General features: G+C 48.3%; 1 protein-coding gene across 5 annotated transcripts in view; it reads left to right on the top strand.

The window, feature by feature from the left end:
• LOC135808534 (mucin-2-like) overlaps positions 1–26,895 on the top strand; it is a 71,350-nt gene that overhangs the window by 28,299 nt on the left and 16,156 nt on the right. For 2 of the 5 annotated variants that reach the window (XM_065321732.1, XM_065321733.1), the window contains 9 exons: positions 2,739–3,290; positions 13,689–14,240; positions 19,752–20,315; positions 21,219–21,761; positions 22,115–22,474; positions 23,794–23,925; positions 24,864–24,998; positions 25,841–25,914; positions 26,198–26,262. In XM_065321732.1, the coding sequence (XP_065177804.1) occupies positions 2,739–3,290; positions 13,689–14,240; positions 19,752–20,315; positions 21,219–21,761; positions 22,115–22,474; positions 23,794–23,925; positions 24,864–24,998; positions 25,841–25,914; positions 26,198–26,262 (2,977 nt within the window). The remainder of the gene's footprint in view (positions 1–2,738; positions 3,291–13,688; positions 14,241–19,751; positions 20,316–21,218; positions 21,762–22,114; positions 22,475–23,793; positions 23,926–24,863; positions 24,999–25,840; positions 25,915–26,197; positions 26,263–26,895) is intronic. The other 3 variants (XM_065321734.1, XM_065321735.1, XM_065321736.1) reach the window with 3 other exon arrangements.

Here is a 26,895-nt window from a genome sequence, read left to right as displayed (position 1 = left end):
TTTACCAATATTTGCTAAATCATATCAATCATCTAGGTATGCTCCTCTTTGGGAGTTAGGAACTTTGGATGTTCCACCATGCCCTCAGATAAATGGATAAACAGTCTAATCCTCTTATAATGAACACTCAGGTAGCGAATTTCATGATAATAGACCAATCCCGAAAAGATTGTCTGGATTCGAAAGGGGGCATGTCAACTGAGAGTACACTGTACAACACATACATGGCACTACCTGATCAGCATGCGGCACAGGACGTGTTTGATAGTTCGCGTGTGACTGCGAGGGTAAGTACACGGTTTTCTCGTTAGTTGCATGCAAGAGAGACGATGCGACAGAAAGCAAAGCCCTTTGTAGTTTTCTCTCTCGCACTGGTGATGGTCTGCTGTTGGAGTAGAAATGCTAAGACATAATCCTTGTTTCGCTCTTCTGAGTAGTGTGAAGAGGTCAACGAACATGTAGAGCTCACTTTGATGAAGTAGGCAAGGCTGTGAGCGCTGTGGCTCAAAGCGATAGGCCCTAAATCTTGCGAGATATTTCGAGTGCTATTGTTTGTTGCGAGCGCTTCGTCTTCGATGAGTCCTGCCTCTTTCCTGGCAGCTGCCCTCCTATAGGATCAACCACGGAGTGACTGTACTCATCTGCAGCCGATCAATGTTATATTGCACAAGAAGATATCCTTTTCGCCAAGCCAGTGCCCCGCCAAAGCCCCCTTTCACGAACCCAGACAATCTTTTCGGGATTGGTCTATTATGGCGAACCGTTGTTCATGTCCCTGTTTGAACCCAGACAAAATTGACCCTTTGCAACGAACCATATGAGCCCGGATCAGCGAAAACCATCGCTTGTGGTTGATATCAAGTTGATCAAAAAGTGACGTTGAAGTCGAGCGAAAGAAAAGTCGCGGACCTAACAACTATCCATCATCTTTCTGTCTTTCTTGTCACTAGTCTTTCTTTCCGCCTGACAAGCCCGTGTTTGTTTATTTGTCAGTGACTAGCTAGCTAGGCAAGCCCCAGGCAAGTGAGGAGACACGGCTGGGAAACCCCACGTACCTTAGCTTGGCTGGCGAATAGGTACGATTGAGGGGCGCGAGCATCGCACGCGCATCGACTGTCGTTGACGCCAATCACGACACGACACTTTTTGGTGATGACTGGGATGGCGATTGCTCATCAAGGGAGTCAGGTGAAAGCCGCGGAGCTCCAGAGGACGACTCTCTCCTGCCGCAAAGCGACTCGGCGAGGCTCCAGACTTCGTGTAGAAGAAAGCAGAGCTGATGAGAATTACGACGACTCGAGTGGATATTGTTGAGGGATGAACGACTCCTTCACTAGTAAGTTTGTCGGATATCGACAGTGACGATGCAGAGCAAAGGCGTCTCGATTCATGACTGGAAGAGCCACGAGTGCTAGCGCCAGACAAGATCTGCTTCGTTGGCTTGGACGCTGAGCAACTTGAAACATTTATTTGGTCCATGCAGCAGCTCCCAAAAAAATTCAAAAATATGTTCCTGTATTGTCAGGTAACCGTTGAATGTATCTGCACCTAGTACGTACCTCATGCTCATGCGCCTGTGTGCTATGAAGTCACAGCTACTATGATTGCACTCCGTGTGTGCAGATATGTTTTCATGGAAGTGAAGGGCTTGGAGAGCATCAGTACTGAGCCTGGTGTCGATGCAATATCAGCCCCTGGAACTTGGCCATATGCCGTTAGCTGCGCGATGGTCAGTGAAGCCAATGATTCACTTTGACAAGCCAGTGTCTGAGTACACCCCCAAGGACTATAAAATTCCTCCTTGTTAGCCGGCGGAGTGATGGCAATGCCTAACAGGATCAGACACATACCAACGCTCATATCTGTATCATACACAGAAATGCCACTTCCAACATTTGTACAGAGATGTGGTGTACTGCATTTTTTGGTCACTTACCGTGCTGTGATTGATCTAAAATTTCTTGAGACTGGTTATCAGTGGTTGTGGATCAATTTGGAGCACAAAACTATTTTTGAAAATTTTGCACATGTGATGGTTTTTGCTGATCCAGGCTCGTATCTTAAATGGCCGATTGTGAACCAAGTGCTCTCATACAGCCATGGGTCGCATGAAAGTCATGACTTGCCGCTTGTAAAGTTCGAGTGCATTTCTGTTAGAGCAAACTTCGGCTAAAAAGAACTAATTCTCCTCCACATTGGTTCATTCTACCAGGAGTCGACTGTAACTAAAAAAAACATGTATAGACATTAGTGATGCAAGGAGTATTCGAATTATTCAAATAGTTCTAGAATACCGACACCAGAAGGAATATGCGAATGCAGGCAGCAACATTCGATATTCGATAATTCAAAAAATTCGCACTTTTTGGTTGTGTTATTTAGCTCCAACTTTGACCAGTGAACAGTGTTGAGGATGATAGCGTAGTAGCCTTTTGAAATTATGTTCTGAGAACTTTGAAGCTTGTTCTTAGGTAAAATCTGCTCTTTGCCCAGTGGTTATTGGCTATCAATGTGATCTGTATGCAACATGAATGTTGGGTCTGATTGAATGAAGTGATTAAAACACACCAGAAGAATATAGAATATGCGTTCGTTCGTCAAAGCCATATTCCAGAGAATACTGGTACAAATAAAACACAATTCGCTGCATCACTAAATTAGACATGTTAGCATTGGAATGGTCCTCAAGATCGTGATCACAGCTTTTCGAAATGATTCTGCCTGTCTATCGTCTGCAGTGATTTCATGTGGCCATCCTGGGCATCTACCAAATGGAACAGTGAGTGGGGATCTTAGCTTTGTGTTCAATACAACCGTCAGTTATTCCTGCAACCGTGGTTTCAATATGACTGGGCCATCACAGATAACTTGTGAAGCGACTGGAATCTGGGAGCCGGTAGAGGATCAGAACTGCTATATCATTACCTGTCCAACTCTCAATACAACAGGTGAAGTCAGAAGCGAAACTTCATATTCTCCCGTCACAGGCCAACTAACTGTTGATCATGAAGAGCAATTCTCTTGTTCACCGGGGTATATTCTACTTGGTGCTAATGTAACTACCTGCCAAGTTAGTGGGCTATGGTCTAATCCAGTGCCTGAATGCCAGATACTAGACTGCGGAGAGCCTCTATCTACCAACCATACAACTGTTGTCCAGAAGTCCAACACCACCTATAACAGCAGTGTCATGTACCAATGTGATACCGGCTTCAATCAAAGCACAGGTGACTACCAACGTACGTGTCTGGAGACGGGCGAGTGGAGTGGCGCTGCCCTGCAATGTTCAGGTAAATAGAAAAGGATGCCCTTCATTATGATTTGCCGGTGGTATGCACCAATTGTGAATATAGAGATTAGCATTCCGCGCACGCAGACGGCATGCAGGCAGGCATACATCATTAGCATTCCGCGCACACAGACGGCATGCAGACAGGCATACACCACACGAATAAGGCTAGGTTGTGTTGGGTAAGTACTGGTGACGAGGAACTGGTTGGTCTTTGCCGCAAGGTAGGCACGAGCCCGTGAGGCTGCGAGTGCCGCAGAAAGGCAGAAGCCCGGAGGCTGTGATTGCCGCAGGAAGGCAGAAGCCCGGAGGCTGTGATTGCCGCAATGGAAAGGCAGGACCATAAGGCCATAATGCCGCAATAGAAAGGCAGACCAGTTATGAGTGACTCGCCACCAGGTTTATTGTACTTGAAGTAGGAATGATGCAATGTAGTATTAATGGTTAGTGGTGGGATGGTGGGTCAGCAAAAGACAAAGGCAGCAGGATGCAAGTCGGGCATGAGCCAAAGCAGAGAAGACTCAAAACTGAGAATGGCAAGGAGATGTGCCACGTTGCGGACTCGGACCCGATCAAAACTAAATTAATTATTGTGATGGCGTACGCATAAATTAATGTGATGCACAGCAGGCGGTCTTGCCGGTCGCGGCAAGGCGCGCTAAACAAGTGCCGCGGCCAGAACCGTAGAGGGCGCTGTAGCGCAGCAGATACGTAGTTGCGAGATGTGCGCCTACGCTAAACTGAATTCATTACATGAATACATCATTAGCATTCCGCGCACGCAGACGGCATGCAGGCAGGCATACATCATTAGCATTCCGCGCACACAGACGGCATGCAGACAGGCATACACCACACGAATAAGGCTAGGTTGTGTTGGGTAAGTACTGGTGACGAGGAACTGGTTGGTCTTTGCCGCAAGGTAGGCACGAGCCCGTGAGGCTGCGAGTGCCGCAGAAAGGCAGAAGCCCGGAGGCTGTGATTGCCGCAGGAAGGCAGAAGCCCGGAGGCTGTGATTGCCGCAATGGAAAGGCAGGACCATAAGGCCATAATGCCGCAATAGAAAGGCAGACCAGTTATGAGTGACTCGCCATACCGCCAGTACATACCCATACACAACAGTATTGCAGTGCAGCATAGCCTAGTTCATTATGAGGGAATTGTGTGAATTGAGAAACATCGGTGTCAGGGAGATGATCTTACTGAGGATAGTTTGCTGGCCAGCGTTCGGGCCGATGACGGTGGTGTCCGGATGTAGCGTAGGCATGCATCACTGCGCCACCGTCCCGCGGAGCGGATCTGGTGGTCGGGGACGCCAGCAAGGGCAGCAGTGGTAGCGGCCCCGATACGGAAGCTGTGGCCTGCATAGTCCTGCCAGTTTGCCACGCCGCTGGTGCTAAGCAGCGTGCGTACGTGGGCTGTAAAAGTGCTGCGGTTGAGGCGTTGCCCGTTGGCCAGGATGAACACAGCACTGCCTGGACGAGCAGAGGCGGTTGCAGTGAGGTAGGTGAGCATGGCTCTCACAGCGCAGTATGGCGGCACCGCTGGTCCGATCAGCACCGTCGTACCTTCCCCGGACGGGTCTGTCTTCGAGCGTGGTAGGTGCACATGGAGCATCCCTGACTCGAATGTCAAACAGCCGCGCGTGGTAGGTGCTTCTAGCAGTTCACCGCATCTGAAGAAACCAAAGAACACGGCAAGCATAGCGGCATGCAGGCAGCGCTTGTCGTGAGGGCACATGGCTGGAGCAGCTAGGCAGGTGTCAACCAGACTGCAGAGAATAGGAAACGTGATTGGCAGCCGGGGGCGGACAGCGGCTACTCCATGGCAACGGCAAATACCGCGTACCACTCGCTTGAGGAAGTGCGCGCCCTCGGTCGGGTCGACATAACCGAGCTCCAGGTGCAGGTTCTTGATAGCGCTGAGGTAAACCTTAATAGTCACTGGTCTGACCGACTGGGTTAGGGAGGCAGCAAAACTACTCAGCATTAGGTCTGAAGCGGGAAACGGGGACCATCTTTGAAGTTGGCAGAACTTGAGATACTTAGATTCGCCGGCGGAATACGTTCGTCTGGTGTTGTCGGATAGAGCGTGAGCAGCATATCGTGCTGCTAATTCGTCCGCGGCAGTTAGAATGACTGGAACAGGTCGGCTGTCGCCCGAGCTCCCGGAACCGCCTCGCGAAACGCCTGCATGTTAAAACGAGACAGAGCATCAGCGGCTTTGTTAGTGCATCCTGGAATATGCTTTGCTGACAGAATGAAGCCAAAGTTAGCGCACATGAAGAACAGCCGTCGTATCAGGTCCATGACTGGGGGGGAGCGGCTACAACCATTGGACAGGCATGCCACTACGGCTTCGTTATCGCAGTACACGAGTATGCGGAGCTTGCGCCATTCAAGGCCCCAGGAGGAGCAAGCTGCGGCAATGGCGAACATCTCCTTCCACTCGATGGAGTAGTCGGCTTGTTCCGGCAACCACTGTCCCTGGATCCAGCGATGGCCATAACATGCGCCCCAGCCGATCGAACCGCTGGCATCGGTAAACAATTGGATGTCGGGAGACGGGGTCCAATTTGGCATATGAAAGAAGGACTTTCCGTTCCATTGCGAGAGGAGGCGTTGCCACCACTTCAGGTCTTCCAGGGCCTCGACTGAGAGTTTGATCTTATAGTGTGGCTGACTGTAGCGGTGACAAATATCCCAGAGTCGGCGCATGAATGTCCGACCAGGTATAATTACCCGAGCTGCGAAGGAGAGTTTTCCCAATAGTGAGTCGAGTTCGCGTTGGGTCATGTCGCCACGGTTGACATACTGGTCGAGCAAGGTGCGGAGATCTTGCAACTTGGTGTCTGGTAGCCGGGCCTCCAGTCTGCCACAGTCCAGCTCGATGCCCAGGAACGACAGCACTTGAGCTGGACCTTCCACTTTGTCAGGTGCCAAGGGGACTTGGACATAGTTAAAACAGCGAAGCAGGATTGAAGCACGTTGGTTCGCCACCAGCTCCGATGGAGAAATGCAAAGGAAATCATCTAGATAATGGAGCAGGTCAGTAATAGAAAACTCATAGCGAGCAATCCATTCAAGGCAGTCGGCAATAGAGTTAAAAATGGCAGGGCTGGAGCGTAAGCCAAAGGGGAGCACAGTGTCGAAATAATATTGGTTTTGCCAGTGAATACCTAGCAGAGGCCAGTCTTCCTGCCGCACAGGTACAATGCGGAAAGCACTCCGAATGTCAAGTTTGAAAAGATAAGCAGAACGACCGTACTGCATAATGGCATCGATCGCGTGATCAATAGTGATGTAATGCAAGCTGAAATCTTCACGTGAAATTCCATCGTTTACACTTTGACCCTCTGGGCTAGAGAGATGGTGGATTAAACGAAAGCGGCCGTTCTTTTTCGGAACGCAGCCAACACCGGAGCAATGAAAAAAAGGAAAAAGCGAGGAGGAAAAAGGACCTAGCAGTTCAAAGCGGGAGCAACATTCTTGCAGGTATTTGGTAATAAAATCGGGATGCATCCTCGCAGAAGGTAAGTTAGGGGAGAACATGCTGGTTTGGCGTGGGCCATTGAAGCCGATGTCAAAACCATACGTAAGGCCATGAAGTACATATTTAACAAAAGCTTGATCGGGGTGTGCACGCAGTAAGGAACGGAGGCGATTAACGTGAATAGGTGTGCGGCAAGTGTGAAAGAATGTAGGGTGTGTCCGGAGAATGCTACTATCGAGATGCAGTTCATTAAGCTTTGTTCTGCCGCTGGTTGCCAGTGGAGAAGCGACGCGGGCAGGAGGGGCGGGCATGTGCGCCCTCACATTGGGAGCAGACGTGGGCAAATTTACAGTCGGTGTTGGAGCATCGACCTTGCTGGAAATTCCGGCAGATCTCTTTGCCAGACTTGGTGTAGGCAGACCGTGGTGCAAACTGCTGGTTTGGTACTCGGGAGGCACGAAAAGGGCACTGGCTACCCGATGGAGGGTGAGTGATCCGGCATGTGCTACACTGCGGGCGTGAGCGGCCTGTCATTTTCAGTTGCCAGAGATTGCCGTCAATGGCGTCCCAACGCTTACTGGGGTCAAGAGAGATTGCCAGACGGAACTCCCGGTCATATTCGAGCCAGGCCTCCGGATAGTATGAGGAGTTGGCCGATACAATGGTGGCCTGATATGCCATCAGTTCGGAGAAACGGCTGGGTGCGTGCGAGCATAGTACGAACATATATCTGGACCAGGCTTCTAGCCATGTAACCAGGTCGTGAACATGCCTACGAACTTTCTCGACATGCCCGCCAGAGCTGGGATCCAGCAGCTCAACAGTCCTGGACCCACTGAAATTCAACTGAATCGTGTCACGCTTTGGTGCCCCAAGAGCTTCCGGTAACAGTGTATTCAAATCAACACACTCACCTCGCAAAATCCTCTCTCTCACGTGAGACGGCACGTTCAGTGGATGAGATAGAGAGCCAGCACCCGGACCAGTTGGCGCAGCATTTCCGGTGGGTACGGCCATGGCGGGGGAAGGCTGCGAGGATCCGATGGTGGCAAGCAGTGGGGAGACCGTTTCTGCCAGGGCGGCGGTGACGGCTTTCTGGACTTCGTCAGATATAAATTGCTTGAATTGTCCGCCGTCGAGTGGTGAGGCAGCGTTACTCGGCAGCTCGGGGTCCGCAGCCGAAGAAACAGGTGGGTCGGGAACAGGGCTAGGTGCTGCGCGACGGGTTCTCTTCCTGGTGCCCGACATGACTAGGCAATGACAGTTCGGTCAGCAAAAGACAAAGGCAGCAGGATGCAAGTCGGGCATGAGCCAAAGCAGAGAAGACTCAAAACTGAGAATGGCAAGGAGATGTGCCACGTTGCGGACTCGGACCCGATGAAAACTAAATTAATTATTGTGATGGCGTACGCATAAATTAATGTGATGCACAGCAGGCGGTCTTGCCGGTCGCGGCAAGGCGCGCTAAACAAGTGCCGCGGCCAGAACCGTAGAGGGCGCTGTAGCGCAGCAGATACGTAGTTGCGAGATGTGCGCCTACGCTAAACTGAATTCATTACATGAATACATCATTAATACAAAAGAAAAGGACCACGGAACGACAACTGTTGGAGTGCGCATCCAAGATGTGCTAGAGCTGATGGCCAGTTACTTGTAGAACGTCAGGACCGTCGGTCAGTGTCGTGCAATGTTGTCGCATGAGCAGATTGTTCAGTAGCTGCTTGTGGTGTTAGATGAGCGTTAGCATGCTAACGCAAGTTAGCAGCCAGCCCAGCGAGCTGGCCCGATTTACGCGCATGCGCAAACCTCTCGGGCGTGCGCCCAAAACGACCCCGTGCAAGGTCTCTTGCAGGATCATTGTTGTTGTTGACTTTTGAGCTTGTAACTCGCAGAACGTTTTTGTTTGTTTTCCCTTTCAACGTTTTGTTGCGATTACCGATTTCCTTTCCGCGTGCTGGCATTTAGAGCCATGGATACTCGCGGGAAACGCCGCAGCGGGGCCAATGCTCCTGCAACTGTCAAGCCTCCGGCCGCTGCAACTTCGTCTGGAGTTACAAAAAGACCTCGCACTGCCGCTCGCACGTCCACCCCTGTCCGCGCAGCCACCAGCCCCAGCCTAGCTCTGGACAGCGCGGATACCCCCACGATGCAGGCCATGATCACCGAGGAGGTTCAACGGGCTGTATCTACTGCTGTCGCCAATGCTGTCCAGCCTCTCCTCGCCTTGCCTGGCTCAGCACCGCCGCCTGCCGCCAGCAACCCTGCTGTGAACACAGCAACGATCAGCATGCAGCACGAACAGCCCCACCAGGTGAACCTGACTCTACCACGGGCTCTCCTCGACCGCATACAGAGAGGTGAGTTCGTGGAATTTGATTGTTTGCTCCCAGACACAAGCACAGCCAGTTCTAGTGCGGCTCCGATGCCGATGGCATTCCAACTCCGTGCATCCGGCAGCTCATCCGGCGCACTAGAACTGGTTGAATCTGAGCCCAGAACTGTCCGTCGTAGAGCGCATGATTTTAGCACATGGGTTGAGGCCTGGACCCTATACATGAATGGTTTGTGCTCTGCTGCTCCTCACCGTCTCCATGAGTGCCTATCGTACCAGGCCACGATTGCCGCAGCCAATCGTCAGTTTCTACCCGAAGCATGGCTTTCGTACGACCGTCAGCTCCGCTCGGCCACTGCTTCGCAATACGGCAAGAAACTAGATGCCATCGACATCAACCTGTGGCAGCTCTGCTTCACCGGAAAGGCACGACCCGCCTGCCAGCAATGCAGCCTCGTGCACCCCCCAGCATTTCCGTGCCCTTTTCGGGCCAACCGCCAGTCCACCAATGGATTCGCGTCCAAGTATTCAGCAACTAGTCAGCCCATATGCCGCAACTACAACGCTGGAAAGTGCCAGCTCAAGCAGTGCCGCTTCGCTCACATCTGCCTCCGGTGCCGAAAGGAGCACCCCAGGGCTCTATGCACGCGACCCAGAGAGTAACTGTGTAAGCACACGTGTCGACTCGGTCCCCAGTTATGGTAGTTGTACAGGCACTAGCATCACTCATACACCATGTACACCCTGCGTAAGCACCACTGCTGACTCTATCAGATGCACCTGCATAGGCACTAGCAACACCCATAGTCATACACCACTCTCAGTTTCCCGCTTTTCAAGTTTGCTAGCCTCACACCCTAATCCTACTTTCGTGAAGTATGTGGTACATGGGCTCAGATGTGGCTTTGATGTAGGTTTCACTGGCAACCGCTCCACTAACTGTGATTCACAGAATTTACCCTCTGCACATGCAAATCCTGACTTTATTTCTGCACAACTTCACGCTTCCTGCAGCAGGCATGAAACAGCTGGCCCCTTTCCTTCACCCCCTTTTCCATTTATGCGCTGCTCTGGGATAGGCGCGGTTCCCAAGAAGAACGGGAAATTACGCATGATACACCATTTGTCCAGCCCGGAGGGTCAGAGTGTCAATGATTGTATCCCAGCAGACCCCTTTTCTCTCCATTATGTCACTATTGACGATGCTGTTAATCTTATCATGCAATTGCCTGCCCCAGTATATCTTGCTAAGCTCGATGTAAAAAGTGCATTCCGCCAAATTCCTGTCCGCCCGGAGGATTGGCCCCTGTTGGGCATCCACTGGCAGGGTCAATACTTCTACGAGCGCGTTCTCCCCTTCGGACTACGCTCAAGCCCTGCCATATTTGACTCTGTCGCATCCGCTATAGAATGGATAATGCGAGAGCAGTTCGCTGTCCCACACCTGTTGCACTATCTCGACGACTTTCTCAATGCATGCTCTGGATCTGTAGTAGCCCACCAGCAACTCGCTATTTTGCTGCGTGCTTTCACATACCTCGGCGTACCCCTGGCCCCAGCAAAAGTGGAGGGTCCAGCTCAAGTCCTGATTTTTCTCGGCATTATTCTTGACACCCGCCGCCTCGAAGCCCGCCTGCCTATGGACAAATTTTCCGAGCTTCGGGACCTCCTACGGGCTACTCTGCACTCAGTGTCAATTTCGCAACGTCAACTCGAGTCTCTTCTGGGAAAGCTCTCGTTTGCCGCGAGAGTGGTAGTCCCAGGACGCACATTCATGCGCAGACAGTGGTCAATTGCCAGCCGGTACCAGCAGCCCTATTACCGGATCAAGCTCTCTGAAGAGTGCCTCGAAGATTTGCGCTGGTGGCTCAAGCTCTTGGACCAGTGGAACGGCCGGTCGTTCTTCTTACATCCCAACTGGACGCCGTCCCCGGACTTGCAACTATACACCGATGCAAGTGGTGCCATTGGCTGGGGCGCGTACAATTCCGGCCGATGGATACAGGGCAGGTGGACAGACAGCCAAGCAGAGCATAGCATTGACTGGAAAGAGCTGTTTGCAGTTGTGGCAGCCTGCAGTACCTGGGGAAGCGAGTGGCCTCAGCTGCGAATATTAATTCACTGCGACAACATGGTAGTAGTGGAGTGTATCCGCTCCGGCACCTCCCCATCTCCAGCATTGATGGTTCTGCTGCGGGAGCTGTTCTTTGTATGCGCTGGGCACAATTTCACTGTTTCTGCTAAGCATATCCCAGGAGCCAATAACACTATCGCCGATCGTCTCTCTCGTTTCTGCATGCAGGACTTTCGCAAAGCAGCACCGTCAGCTGGAATGGAGGCAGACACGGCCCGTCTGCCGCACCAGCTGATGTAGCTTACTATGCATCACAGGCTATCGCCCCAAACACTCGGCGCACCTATCACGCAGGCGAAAGCCGCTACATACAATTTTGCTCTCTCAATCAATTCTCGTTATTTCCTGCCACTGATGTTATACTGAGCATGTTTGCTGCCTACCTAGCCAGGTCAGTCCAGCCCAGTACTATTCGTGTGTATCTGTCTGCTGTACGCAACCTGCACCTAGAAGCGGGCCATGCGGACCCTCTGGGCGACACCTGGCTACTGGGCCGAGTTTTGAAAGGCATAGACCGTTGCCACGGGAACTCAGCCACTCGTCCCCGGTTGCCAATCACAGTGCATATGGTGCACCAACTGGTTGATGCCTGTCATCGCTGCACTATCCTGAATGACAGTGATAAACGTCTTTATGTTGCAGCCATGCTGAGTGCTTTCTATGGGTTCCTGAGATGCGCGGAATTTACCAGCATAGTACGTCGTCGCGACGTCAAGTTCGAGCAGGGGGCAGCACTCATATTCCTCCGCACCTCCAAGACCGACCCTGGCCGAGGGGTAACCATAACAATAGGCCCAGCATCGCCCCGTATTGTGCAGTTCCGCGCTTCTCCAATACCTGCTGGGAACACGCAGCTCGGCCAGCCCGGACCGGCCCCTGTTTGTGCTGAGTAATGGTCAGCCTCTATCACGACCGGCATTTACGGCAACTGTGAGGATGCTGCTCACCAGTTGCGGCTTTGACTCGGCATTGTATGCCGGCCACTCATTCCGGATAGGTGCCGCCACCACAGCAGCGCTGGCCGGGCTGCCAGACTCCGTAATCAGAGAGGCGGGCAGATGGAAGAGCGACGCCTGCCTGAGGTACATTCGTACGCCGACTGCAGCCAAGGCTTGGGTGGCTGCGGCAATGGCCTCAGCCCCTGATATCAAATTCTGACTAGCTTGAGCTGCTTACAGCCTGCACGGGTAACTGTTCTAACTTCTATGGCCCGTTCCGGGAGTGCCGATTTATGAAATATATGCTCTCAACTGGTTTTCCGCATACCTATATATTTAGCATTTGGGCGGAGTCATTTGGCGGCTCCATGCGGAGTCAGTTGGCGGCTCAGCTGCGAGCCACCTAGCGGCTCCAAGCGGGGCCATCATACGCTTGCTCGATAGTTTAACCAGTTGCTCGTATCGGCACTCCCGGCGTAACCCAACATACTGTTGCTCTGTTGTGAGGTGGGGGGGATGCTAATGGACATTATAGCGTAACTTGTTGTTCCGTGGTCCTATTCTTTTCTGTAAATTTATCCTGGGCTCTCCATCCGCGTCCAATATTATAGATGTTTACCTATATTTGCACAATCATACCAATCTCATCTATGCTCCTTTTTGGGAGTTAGGAATCGTTTGGATGTTCCACCATACCCTCAGATAAATGGATATACTTAGTAGTCTAACCCACGTATAACGAGCACGCACATAGCGAATTTCATGATATGGAGAACCGTTGCTCATGTCCCTGTTTGAACCCAGACAAAATTGTTCCTTTGCAACGAACCATATCAAATGGCCGATTGTGAACCAAGTGCTCTCATACAGCCATGGGCCGCATGAAAGTCATGACTTTCCGCTTGTAAAGTTTGAGTGCATTTCTGTTAGAGCGAACTTCGGCTACAAAGAACTAATTCTCCTCCACATTGGTTCATTATACCAGGAGTCGACTTTAACTAAAAAAAACATGTATAGACATTAGTGATGCAAGGAGTATTCGAATTATTCGAATAGTTCTAGAATACCGACACCAGAAAGAATATGCGAAGGCAGGCAGCAACATTCAATAATCATTCGAAATTCGCACTTTTTGGTTGTGTTATTTAGCTCCAACTGTTATCAGTGAACAGTGTTAAGGAGGATATTGTAACCTTTTGAAATTATCTTCTGAGCACTTCGAAGCTTGTTCTTAGACGGTAAAATCTGCTCTTTGCACAGTGGTTGTTGACTATCAATGTGATCTGTATGCAACATGAATGTTGGGTCTGATTGAGTGAAGTGATTGAAACACATCAGAAGAATATAGAATATTCATTCGTTCGTCAAAGCAATATTCGAGAGAATATTCGTTCGAGGGAAACACCCTTCGCTGCATCACTAATAGACATGTTAGCATTGGCATGATCTTCAAGATCGTTATCACAGCTTTTCAAAATGATTCTGCGTGTCTATCATCTGCAGTGATTTCATGTGGCCATCCTCGGCGTCTACCAAATGGAACAGTCAGTGGTGATAATAGCATTGTGTTCAATGCAACCGTCAGTTACTCCTGCAACCCTGGTTTCAATATGACTGGGCCATCACAGATAACTTGTGCAGCGACCGGAATCTGGGAGCCCGTAGAGGAGCAGAACTGCTATATCATTACTTGTCCAACTCTCAATACAACAGGTGAAGTGAGAAGAAATACTTCATATTCTCCCGTCACAGGCCAACTAACTGTTGATCATGAAGAGCGGTTCTCTTGTTCACCGGGGTATATTCTACTTGGTGCTAATGCAACTACCTGCCAAGTTAGTGGGCTATGGTCTAATCCAGTGCCTCACTGCAGAATAGTCGATTGTGGCATGCCACTGGATGGCACTGATTCCTCCGTTGTTAGCACAACAGGAACCGTCTTTCAAAGTAATGCCACATATAGCTGTCGGACAGGGTACAGGAAATCAGCTGGGGACTACAATCGTACTTGTCTGTCAACAGGCCGATGGAGTGGCAATCCACTGCACTGTGCAAGTAAGTCATAATGTTAGGCTGAGGTGAATATGCTAGAAGCAGTGTTCGTCCTGCGTTCTCTGCTGCTCTGAAGCACAAAGGACGAAAAGCTGCACTGTATACAGACTAGGTGCAAATCATTATTGTTGCTGTTGATGAGTCTTTCTCATCTTACGGGGCGACCCAGCTGACTATAGTCATCTTATAAGGCCTCCACAATATTCAGTGCATATGGTGATAAAATCATTCATAGAAGAACACAATCGTAGTGTGTTGGTCAGCCCAAGTGATGGGAACCCAATGTAAGAATATTCCAATTCCAACTTATTACTCTCTACGATGCCACTGTCACCAGTACGTAATCCTAAACTTTGAGTTGGAAGGACGGAGTGTGTGTGTGTGTGTGCCGGCTAGTTCGGTTGGTGGGTACACTTATGCCTGATTGTGTTGGGTCTGTTGCCAACGGGCTCGGCTACTTGAAGGTGTAATGTTGTACCTGCCACCTTTGTTGGTTTCAGGGTTCATATACTTTCTGTTTGAAGTATACATACCTGTTAACCATGGACTGCTTCTGGCTAGATTAACTCTTGTGTAATCAACGGTGCTAGTGAAGCTTATATCAGATCCACTCTGATTTAGCCACCCACACTAGTAGCAAGTATTACCTTCACTGGGGGCAGGGGTAACTGCAGTTGGATCCCAGGACGGATACCCTGATGCCGTCAATCCCTTTCTGCACCTTGTCCTCACCCACTTACTGAGGTGTGGTGAGCCCATAAGTGGGATCATTTTCAAGTCCACCCAGAGTTTTGGGGATTTCAGGGGGTGTCGGTTGTTGGGCGGTTCAATAGCCAATTGAGTCATCTTTCCAAGATTCCTTTTGAGTCTCTCTCCCCTCTCCCGGGGAGACCCACGTGACCAGTTTTGTCAGCGAGCACTAAGTACAAGTGTGTGTGTGTATGTGTGTGTATGTGTGTGTGTGTGTGTGTGCGTGTGTGTGTGTGTATGTGTGTGTGTGTGTGTGTGTGTGTGTGTGTGTGTGTGTGTGTGTGTGTGTGTGTGTGCGTGTGTGTGACCTACCTGGTCCGTGCCCTGTCGAGTCTCCAAACGACCGCAATATACGGTTCGGCAGTACCTCTGTTCATCTGGACTCAAGTTTTGCTAGACTCAGAAGTTATAACTTACGAAAAACATTAATTCAATATTCAGTTTATGCAACAGAACATGTGTTGCAAATCAACATTATTCCCGTAGCTATGCAGAAGACGTTACTTCAGTAACGTCTGGCGCTAGCCAGGGTCCACACAGCTTTAATTCCCGTAGCTATGCAGAAGACGTTACTTCAGTAACGTCTGGCGCTAGCCAGGGTCCACACAGCTTTAATTTGGTATTTGTTTGTTTGTGTGTTTGTTTGTTTGTTTGTTTGTGTCACGCCTGGCGCTATCCCGTATCTGTCCCGTATCTGTCCCGTATCTGTGACTACAAAGGCTCTACAGGATTGTACATAACAGCTGTCCACAATATTTGCGGGCTCCTGTATCTGTCCCGTACCGTACCAATATTCGTCATATTATGTATACGACTCCCTGATGTAGAGGGAGATTTGGAATGAAATAGGGAGACGAGGAGGATATTAAATTAGAATAGACGCCGAATAGGTGATAGGATGCGTCAGCATAAACAGCGTCAGCATAAACATACATGTACTTTGGAAGAGAGATCGCGTCATCTCCAAAATAAGCGTGAACGAGCGATTCAGCGCCGGTCACAGGAAACGTCGGAAGAGAGATCCCGTCGACTCCAGAACGCCCGTAATCGGCAGAGTCCGCCGGTCCCAGGCAACGTCAGGACAGACATCCCGTTGAGTCCAGAACGCCCGTGATCGGCAGAGTCTAAGCCGGTCCCAGGAAACGTCAGGACAGACATCCTGTCGAGTCCAGAACGCCCGTGATCGGCAGAGTCAGCACCGTCCCATTGAACGTCAGGACAGACATCCCGTCGACGCGCAGAAAAACTAAATCTGCCGCCTCTTTTGCTGTCGGACAGGATACGTATTATAGGAGACTGTAAAGTTATGTAATGTCCAAATTTCCACGTGAGCAGCAGGTCACTCGCGTTGATTTTTCGACGTGCGAGCCAAATAACGCGAGCTGAACTTTCGCGTCGCAGACATCCCGTCGACGCGCAGAAAAACTAAATCTGCAGACTCTTTTGCCGTCGGACAGGATACTCATTTTAGGAGACTGCTAAGTTATGTAATGTGCTCCACAGGCAACCATGCATTCGGCGTCGTCATTGGCTCAACAGGTCAATGTACATGTATTACTACAAAAAGGCCAGAAAATCCGATTACTGTATTAAAATCAACTAATTTTCGCTGGCGATTTAATTTCGCTGATTTCGCCGCTTGGTACCAACCGGCCAAAGTAAATCACAGGCCAAAGTTTGTCATATAGGAAATTGATGCATTATTGAGCAATGGATGCATGTGAGAGCAAAAATACCTATCGATTTCAAATTTGACGTGAAATTGCGCGTCACGTCGGAAATAACGTGCATCTTAACCTCTCTAATAGAGAGGTTTCTAATTTTCTCATCAGCCAAAATTTGTTGATTTACAGTATAAGGAGATAAAAAGAAAAAAAGGAGCAAACCAAAAGAAGATAATTATTAGAGAAATAACAATCCGCAATAAATTCTGCAAATACTTTTGCCTCAGTTCTTATAACATGCACGGTGAGCTAGGCAAAATAGCATAAAAGCATAGCGTAGGGCCCTGAGCTTCCAAGCTCTCTCGTTTGGTATTTGTGTGTGTGTTTGTTTGTTTGTTTGTTTGTGTCACGCCTGGCGCTATCCCGTATCTGTCCCGTATCTGTCCCGTATCTGTGACTACAAAGGCTCTACAGGATTGTACATAACAGCTGTCCACAATATTTGCGGGCTCCTGTATCTGTCCCGTACCGTACCAATATTCGTCGTATTACGCATACGACTCCCTGATGTAGAGTGGGATTTGGAAAGAAATAGGGAGACGAGGAGGAAATTAAATTAGAATAGACGCCGATTAGGTGATACGATGCGTCAGCATAAACATACTTTGGAAGAGAGATCCCGTCGTCTCCAAAATAAGCGTGAACGAGCGATTCAGTGCCGGTCACAGGAAACGTCGGAAGAGAGATCCCGTCGACTCCAGAACGCCCGTGATCGGTAGAGTCCGGCGGTACCAGGCAACGTCAGGACAGACATCCCGTTGAGTCCAGAATGCCCGTGATCGGCAGAGTCTAAGCCGGTCCCAGGAAACGTCAGGACAGACATCCCGTCGAGTCCAGAACGCCCGTGATCGGCAGAGTCAGCGCCGGTCCCAGTAAACGTCAGGACAGACATCCCGTCGACGCGCAGAAAAACTAAATCTGCAGCCTCTTTTGCCGTCGAACAGGATACGTATTTATATAGGAGACTGTAAAGTTATGTAATGTCCAAATTTCGACGTGAGCAGCAGGTCACTCGCGTTGATTTTTTCGACGTGCGAGCCAAATAACGCGAGCTGAACTTTCGCGTCGCAGACATCCCGTCGACGCGCAGAAAAACTAAATCTGCAGCCTCTTTTGCCGTCGGACAGGATACGTATTTTAGGAGACTTTAAAGTTATGTAATGTGCTCCACAGGCAACCATGCATTCGGCGTCGTCATTGGCTCAACAGGTCAATGATTAAAAAAAAAAAAAAAAATTTCACGGTTCGCGTGAGACTCGGCTGGAAGCCGAGTTTTCCGCATCCGCCGTGGGAACGCCACCACCCTCTAGGATCAAAGGCGCAGATGCAGCGCCTAAACGGTACATGTATTACTACAAAAAGACCAGAAAATCCGATTCCTGTATTAAAATCAACTAATGTTCGCTGGCGATTTAATTTCGCTGATTTCGCCGCTCGGCACCAACCGGCCAAAGTAAATCGCAGGCCAACGTTTGTCATATAGGCAAATGATGCATGATTGAGCAATGGATGCATGTGAGAGCAAAAATATCGATCGATTTCAAATTTGACGTGAAACTGCGCGTCACGTCGGAAATAACGTGCATCTTAACCTCTCAAATCGAGAGGTTTCTATTTCTCATCGGCCAAAATTTGTTGATTTACAATATAAGGAGATAAAATTTAAGAAGGAGCAAAACAAAAGTAGATGATTATTAGAGAAACAACAATCCGCAATAAATTCTGCAAATACTTTTGCAGAAGAGAAAAGGACATATCGATACGAGTTAAGAGTAACTCTCCATCACTGTAACATGATACTATATACAGTCAGAAAGTGCAATACTAGGCACAAAACTGACAGAGTACTGAAACATTCAACGTCCTGACACCTAGCTTCAACACATCTCCGTAGCGCTAACCGACAGCCTTCCAACTCGGAAGGTTCAAGGTTATGGAAAGACCAAAGAGGGGAGGGCAAGCGCAACGAAAATGAGCAAAAGCTACAGTCCCAACGGAACAAAGAATGTCGATTGTTACTGGACGATGACGAGACCAGTACGATATTTGACAAAGCGGTCTAACTAAAATTCGAAGCAGCAAAGCAGCACACCACCCAACTTGGGTGGGTCATAAATATCAAAGATAAATAAAGAAAGGGAAGCTTTGCGAAAACGAATTGTACAAGCCGAAAGCCAAACTCCTACAGTACTCCTCATGCATGACATTGTGATGGACTAGTTGACTACAAAACAAGTTGTTTCACACGACGTACGTTTCGCACAATGTCATGCATGAGGAGTACTGTAGGAGTTTGGCTTTCGGCTTGTACAATTCGTTTTCGCAAAGCTTCCCTTTCTTTATTTATCTTTGATATTTATGACCCACCCAAGTTGGGTGGTGTGCTGCTTTGCTGCTTCGAATTTTAGTTAGACCGCTTTGTCAAATATCGTACTGGTCTCGTCATCGTCCAGTAACAATCGACATTCTTTGTTCCGTTGGGACTGTAGCTTTTGCTCATTTTCGTTGCGCTTGCCCTCCCCTCTTTGGTCTTTCCATAACCTTGAACCTTCCGAGTTGGAAGGCTGTCGGTTAGCGCTACGGAGATGTGTTGAAGCTAGGTGTCAGGACGTTGAATGTTTCAGTACTCTGTCAGTTTTGTGCCTAGTATTGCACTTTCTGACTGTATATAGTATCATGTTACAGTGATGGAGAGTTACTCTTAACTCGTATCGATATGTCCTTTTCTCTTCTACATTTATTTATGGCTCAACATCCGAGTTTCAAATACTTTTGCCTAACTCATAATATTCAAACCGATTGAAACGTTTTTGCAATACAGTGATGTGGCCAATCAATGGAAAAAGACAATTCCATCAGTTCTTATAACATGTACGATGAGCTAGGCAAAAAGCATAAAAGCATAGCGTAGGGCGCTGAGCTTCCAAGCTCTCTCGTTTCTCTGCCTTCTTTGAAGTGTAGGGCATGATAATGCTCTCTGCCACAAACAGGTAATTGTGCCAGAGTTTTACTGTATTCGTTTGTGATCTATCGATAACAGTTGTTTCGTGTGGAAGGCCTCAAGCATTGGACAATGGAACTGTTACTGGAAACACATCATACCTATTTAACACCAGTATATCACATCGATGCAACACTGGCTTCAACCTAACGGGACCAGTTGCCAGAACATGTCTCGCTAATGGATCTTGGGCACCGAGTGAAAGGGCAATCTGCGCGCTAATCAAATGTAATCCTATTTATCTCGATGAACCAAGGAATGGGTATAACCAGCCACTATCTACACCCTGGACTGGTAACTTCACTGTGGGACATACACTAAAGTTTTTCTGCCATGAAGGATACAATCTGAGTGGTGCAGACACATCTACTTGTCAAGGTGATTCTCGTTGGTCTAACCCTGTGCCGACATGCAATATTGTGAATTGCGGAGAGCCACCGGCTGTAGCTGGCAAGAACTCGACGTTGTACTCACCAGCCAGCACCGACTATGGGAGCATTGCTAACTACAGTTGTTATCCTGGGTTCAATCAGACCTCCGGGCGGCGACAAGTGACCTGCTTGGCCAGTGGCCATTGGAATGGCAGTGCACTGTCATGTCAAAGTAAGTGTACAAAGACACATTGCAAGAGCGGTTCACAGTACTAGAAGGCCTGCGATACACTGTATACCCAACAGTATCTTTACAACACACTGCACAGTTTCCTTACAAAATGGCAACAAGTGAACACATAGTACATCAGATAATATAAAACAACTGCATTGTAGTTTGCTCAGATCCCTTCAATGGCGATTGTTCATGTGAATGCAAGAAAGTGGATTCCTGCTATGAGCGGTTGTACCCTCTTGAATGCTGTTCAGTAGCGTAACTAGCATTACTTAGTTCATTACCTACACAAGGATTTGGTGTGAGATCCCAGTGCGCACCGTGAATGGCACTCTTCACTTGAAAGGAGGATTTCGTTGTGAATCCCACTGGCACCATTGTGAAACCTAGTCACAGATAGATGGAGAGTACAAACCAGACTTCTCGCTGCACATCATGTGTCTAAGATGCCCACTGGCCAAGTCCAATAGATACTGTAGAACGGGTAATTTTAGCGACTATTAATTTTAGCGTTTTCCCATTGTCAACCGGTTAGCGACGTTTTATTTTAGCGATTTGCAGCGATTTTACTCACGGATCACCAGTGCACTACTAATGTCTCAACGGATTAGCGACTTGAAATTTTAGCGAAAATGAGTCGATCGCTAAATTCGCTAAGGCTTGTACGTCGCTAAAATTACCCGTTCTACAGTATGCATGTATTACTCAATCTCCACATAGCTAGATCCTCTGACCTTGTTAGGTATTATCACAGAACTCAGAGTAACTACACGCATTGCAATGAGGTCCGGTGACAAATGAAGCGCATTTAAATCAGCTAGGTATGTGCTGTGCATGGGTAGATTTGCTTCTAGCGCTTTGCAATCTGTCTACTCTGTATTTTCCTGGGATATGCTGCAGTTGTATCATGCGGAATACCCGGCAATCCGGCCAATGGAGGTGTAATTGGGAATCCATCCTTCACGTTCAATACAACTGTGGATTATGAGTGCCAAGCAGGCTTCAAGCTAACTGGTCCAACAACAAGATCATGCCTTGCAAATGGAGATTGGGCACCAAAGGAAGAACCTAAATGCTCGCTCATCACCTGCGATCCTGCACAAGCAGGAAAGCCATCCAACGGGCACGTCTCACCAGCAGTAGGACGATTTACTGTTGGTGACAAATTGCAATTCACCTGCAATACCGGCTACACACTCCAAGGAGCTGGTCAGACAACGTGTCAGAGTAGCTCACAGTGGTCCGATACGGCACCAACATGTACGATTGTTAACTGTGGGTCACCACCATCTCACCACACGTCTAGTGTGCTGGCCCCTAGCACGGTTTATAGAAGCACAGCCAGCTATACATGTTTACCTGGTTTCCAGCCCAGCTCTGGCCTGAATCAGCTAACATGTCAGCCCAGTGGCCGATGGAATGGAGGTGCACTGGTTTGCTCAAGTAAGAAACTATTTCCTTCTGGTAAATTCTACTGTACGATAAAAATTGCTTGTAAGAATAAATGTGCACTTGAAAGCCATGTTATGATTATGAAAACGTGAGAGTTCATTCTTGTAGGCAGTGTATTCTTTTACACGACCACGCTATAACCGATACACACTCTAACTGTACTACTTGGATGCTGCCAGGGTGTGCTTTGCTTGGTGTTACTTGCAGAGTTTTTCTGAGCACAGGGGAAAAGAGGAGTCGGTATGCAGAGAAGTGAAATTAATGTCATCATGAAAGCTATCTGGGTATGTCATGTGTCTGTGTTTAAAAGCAACAAAATTCCGCCGCTCCTGTGTTCATTACAGGGATTCGTTGTTCAGCTCTTCCACACTTGTCGAATGGAATCATACAACAGGGTCTGACATCACAGTTTGCCTCTGGGAACAGGTTCAACTTCACTTGCAACACAGGGTACAATCTGATTGGCTTCAACTCCACAGTTTGTCAAGACAATGGGCAATGGTCAAATCCTCCTCCCACGTGCAACATAGTGGACTGTGCCCAACCTCCCGATGGCAACAACACATTTTCTAATGTTTCCACCACAGTGTATGAAAGTGAAGTGAACTATACCTGCCAGAGTGGATTCCAAGCAGTGGTAGGAGATTTCCAGCACACGTGCTCGGAGACAGGAGAGTGGAATGGAACACTGCCAGAGTGTGCTGGTAAGAGTATAACCCGTACAACAGCAATATGTTATGTTTGGCCTGAAAGCCACGCAGAAATCCATTGCGGGACAAGACAAGGACTGATTTATTTTACAACGAGCACGCACATATACTACAGATGAGAGAGAGAGAGAGAGAGAGAGAGAGAGAGAGAGAGAGAGAGAGAGAGAGAGAGAGAGAGAGAGAGAGAGCGAGAGAGAGAGAGAGAGAGAGAGAGAGAGAGAGAGAGAGAGAGAGAGAGAGAGAGAGAGAGAGAGAGTAGGGGGAGCGATAATACGACGACAATACATGTTACTAAGGTAGTAGCAATGATTCGAGTACTATTCCTGGAGGTGACAATGCAATCCGACTAAAGAATAAGACAAGCTTGCGGCTCTTTACAATCAGCATTACGCAATTGTACTTTCACTGCCTTCGCTTCAGGTGGATACAAGCAGAAGAGGAAGCTAACCAGTACACTAATATGCATGCAAGGTATTAATGGTGCTAACAGTTAGCAGCAGTTGGTAGACTAGCAAGAGCAAACAAAAAAGGGAGTAAAGTGATGTGTCTCACTCACATAGCCTATCGGAAACGCAACAATTCTTACAGTTATATACTGGTGTTGATGCGCATGTGAAAAAGTGTGATCAGCGTGTCAGGCTCCGGCTGCTAGCTAGGATGCTCACACATCGCTAACTAGTTCTAAGTTGTTGTCTATTGTTGGCACAGTGCACATGACACTCACGTGACTGATCACACCTCTCCATGCACGCGCATCACGAATGCGTAGCTGTAGAGTTTATGTTTTGGTGTGCGTGAGAATCGTCACTTTGCTCCTTGTTCTGTGTTTGCTTTTACAAATCCTCCTGCTGCTGCTGCTTGTATCACCTATACGTTTTGTAAAAAGGTTACCATACTGGTTATCTTCCTTCTTCTGCCTGTATCCACCTGAAGAAAGCACTAGTGGAAACTTTGCGTGTTGATCGTAAAGAGCTTGAAGTTGGTTTATTCCTTTAATTGATAGTCTGAATAATTGAAATGTTACAGAATGTTTCACAGCGGTATGCTGTATTTCTTGAGTATATTTAAAAGTGGCATATTTTACATGTTACTTCAAGGCCGACAGTGAGCAGATATACCCGTTTCTCTTTTTACCACAAAAACAGCAAGACAGTATTGTTCCACTTGCCAAGCATGGTGGCTACCCCCTCCATGTGCCAGGGATAACCCCACCGTGTCCTGTGCAGCACCCTTAGAATGATTTTACTACGCCCCTTGCAGTATTCTTAAAGCTATTTTTGCTTCTAAACTGTGTGTACCATGCCTGGATGCAGACATTGATGAATGCAATGAGACAGCGTCGCAACTGCACGACTGCCATGACGTGGCAGTGTGTAACAACACCATTGGAGATTTCCTCTGCTCGTGTCCACTCGGATTCACTGGGAATGGAACACACTGCAAAGGTTAGCCATGGGCCATGCTCAGTTGCATCTGAAGGTTGTGAATTCACGATAGTGATGAATACCCCCTCGTTGATAAAGAAAATGAGTATACTGCCTAGATGGGGGGGGGGGGTATTTTTAGGAATCGAAGCACTGCACAGGATGACGATTTATAAATTCAGTACCGATTGGCCACGAAAACTTTGATTGGAGCGTTCCTTGTAGCTGCTGGTACACTGATTGCAGTGATAGAAAGTGTTGATATAGATCAGCTGTGTGCTCTGAGCACACTGGGATAGATCAGCGTAATTGTGGGCAAATGTTGGTGATAGCACCACCAAAGATCATGTAGAATCAGATTCTGCATAATTATGATAGTAGCTATTGCCCATCTTGTTATGAAGCCATGCTGGGACCTGGAAAGGTTCCTTCGTGCAAATATTGCCAGTAAGTCAGCATAGATCAGTTCAGTATCCTGGCGGGTATCATGAGTTTAGTGTACATGTATGCTAACACGGAGAGATACGTGAACTAGTGTACATGCATGCTAACACGGAGAGATACGTGATCTAGAATCATTGGCTTTGGGTATGAAACAACGAAGTAGTGTTCAAAGTAACCTGCGCTGTGCTGAAGTTGTGGAGCACCGCGCACAGTGCATTGTTTTGTCCTGACCTGAACTGCGCTGTGTATCATCTGCTGCGTGTATACATTGATGCATGTGTAGTACAGTGCATTGTGTGTACTGTGCATTGTGCGTACTGTGCGTTGTGTACTGTGCGTTGTGTGTACAGTGCATTGTGTACAGTGCATTGTGTGTACAGTGCATTGTGTACAGTGCATTGTGTGTACAGTGCATTGTGTGCAGTGCATTGTTTGGTCTTGACCTGACTGAATTGCACTGTGTATTACCTGTCGTGTGTAGATATTGATCACTGTGTATTACCTGTCGTGTGTAGATATTGATGAATGCTCCAGTGCAGACCACACCTGTAATGCAGAGTCACAAGTCTGTAGCAACACAGCTGGCTCGTTCCTGTGTAACTGCTCCGCTAACCATCCACACCGAGAGGGAGATGGCGATGAGTGCAACGGTGAGACTGTGTGGATGTGTGTGTGCACATGTGTGTGTGTGCTTCTGTGTTTCTGTGAGATTTGCCGGTAGACTTGATGATGTGTTCATGTGAGTCTTTTAGTCGTGTGTTACTGTAAAAGCCGTTATTCTAACGAGGCGCATCTATATTATAACGATTTCCTAAAATTGACCAGTTTACGTGTATCAAAGGTAACGATTCTCACTCATTCTCAACGCTCAATAGTAACAATATGTATCGATTTCTGTCTAACGTTTTCTATTTTAACGACAGATTTCTTCTCGTTAATTCGTTAGAGTTATCAGTTCGCTATATATATAAGGCTATTACAGCATGTTATGGTCCATATGAAGTGAAAGGATAGGGTGTACATGTTTGTGCAGTGCTTATGAAGTTTGGCTAGTGACCTCCTTCATAAATCTATCTACCTGAACGCTGACATGTTTTGTAGATGGCATCTATACAAATTGCAAGACAACTTGATGTCGGTGATACACTTTGATCTCAAGGAATGATTTTCTTAGTTCAACTTGCTACTGGTCCTGCTGTTGTTGTGGCGGCTGCCAATGCCTCTGCCCCTGCTGCTACTGCTGCTGCTGCCGCTGCTGCTGCTGCTCCATCACTGCCGTTCACTGCTGCTTCTCCTACCACTGCTGTTGTTGCCACCACCGCTGCTGTTGTTGCCACCACCGCTGCTGTTGTTGCCACCACCGCTGCTGTTGTTGCCACCACCGCTGCTGTTGTTGCCACCACCGCTGCTGTTGTTGCCACCACCGCTGCTGTTGTTGCCACTACCGCTGCTGTTGTTGCCACCGCTGCTGCTGTTGTTGTTCTTGTCTCAGATTTCCTAACCTATGTAGGTGAAGTGAGAGTGGAACTCACTGATGTCAGCAATGCCACCACACTAGCACTGGACGTGAGTAAATGATTCACTCTTGCCAGGCATAGTCATTCCTGCTTCCCTTGCTATGTCATGTTGCTTGGACTGGCCTTGGGGGATGGTGTGGGTTTGGGCGTACACACACAACCACAGCGTTGAGGGGGGGGGGGGGGGGTCCAAGCCGTGAATGCGAAATATCAAAACCAAACAATTGGCTTTTGTGTGTTATATCGTGCATGACATTGTAAGCCATTATAAATTGTGTGTAAACTATTATGGACTTCCATACCTTTTCGGTGTATTCCTGTTGCGTTCACAGCTCAGGGAAAGCCTAGAAGAAGAGACTGCAGTGGCTAACGTGTCTGTATCCGATGAAACCCTGAGGTGAGCTAGCTTTACTGTGAACTGCTTTGGGTCATCGTGCGTAGGCTGAATGATTCGAGACAGTATTATATGGCTCGTTTGTCTTGTTGTTGTTGTTGTTGTTAGCCTCAAATGCTAGTACTGTCTTGTTTCCTGGGGCTAGAGGCCTCTAGTAGGTATTATTAGACACAATCTCATAGCATGTGACAAGCAAAGCTAATGCAGGGACAGAATCCCCTGAGACAAGGGCGTTGAGCCAGCCACGGCAATAGTAAGCTAGGAAAACAAAGCAAATATGAATTAGAGCAGAAAATGAATGGAAAATTACAAAGAAAAACGATTAACGGAAGTGAGCACTATCAAGGTAGCCAAGTATGCAAAGTAGAAAATAGATTCCCGGGGGCTATCCTCATTCTGAGCATTGTCCTCAGGCTCGTATGCTGATGTTCATGTTGACTTGAACACCCATGCAATAGTCAACAATGTCAGGGACAGTACATGTAACACAGATACATACCCATTTTCTGTACTAGAGTGTATAGTGCAAACCCAGTATAGACAGGGAGGAAATCTTTCAAGCAGCATATGGTAATGCAAGAAGGTTGGTGCCCCTAACGTTTCAGCTCACACTTCCTGCCTTCCCGCTCCAATGAA

Source organism: Sycon ciliatum, chromosome 2 (genome assembly GCF_964019385.1).
Source record: "Sycon ciliatum chromosome 2, ocSycCili1.1, whole genome shotgun sequence".
NCBI lineage: Eukaryota > Metazoa > Porifera > Calcarea > Leucosolenida > Sycettidae > Sycon > Sycon ciliatum.
This window is presented reverse-complemented; position numbering and strand designations above follow the sequence as displayed.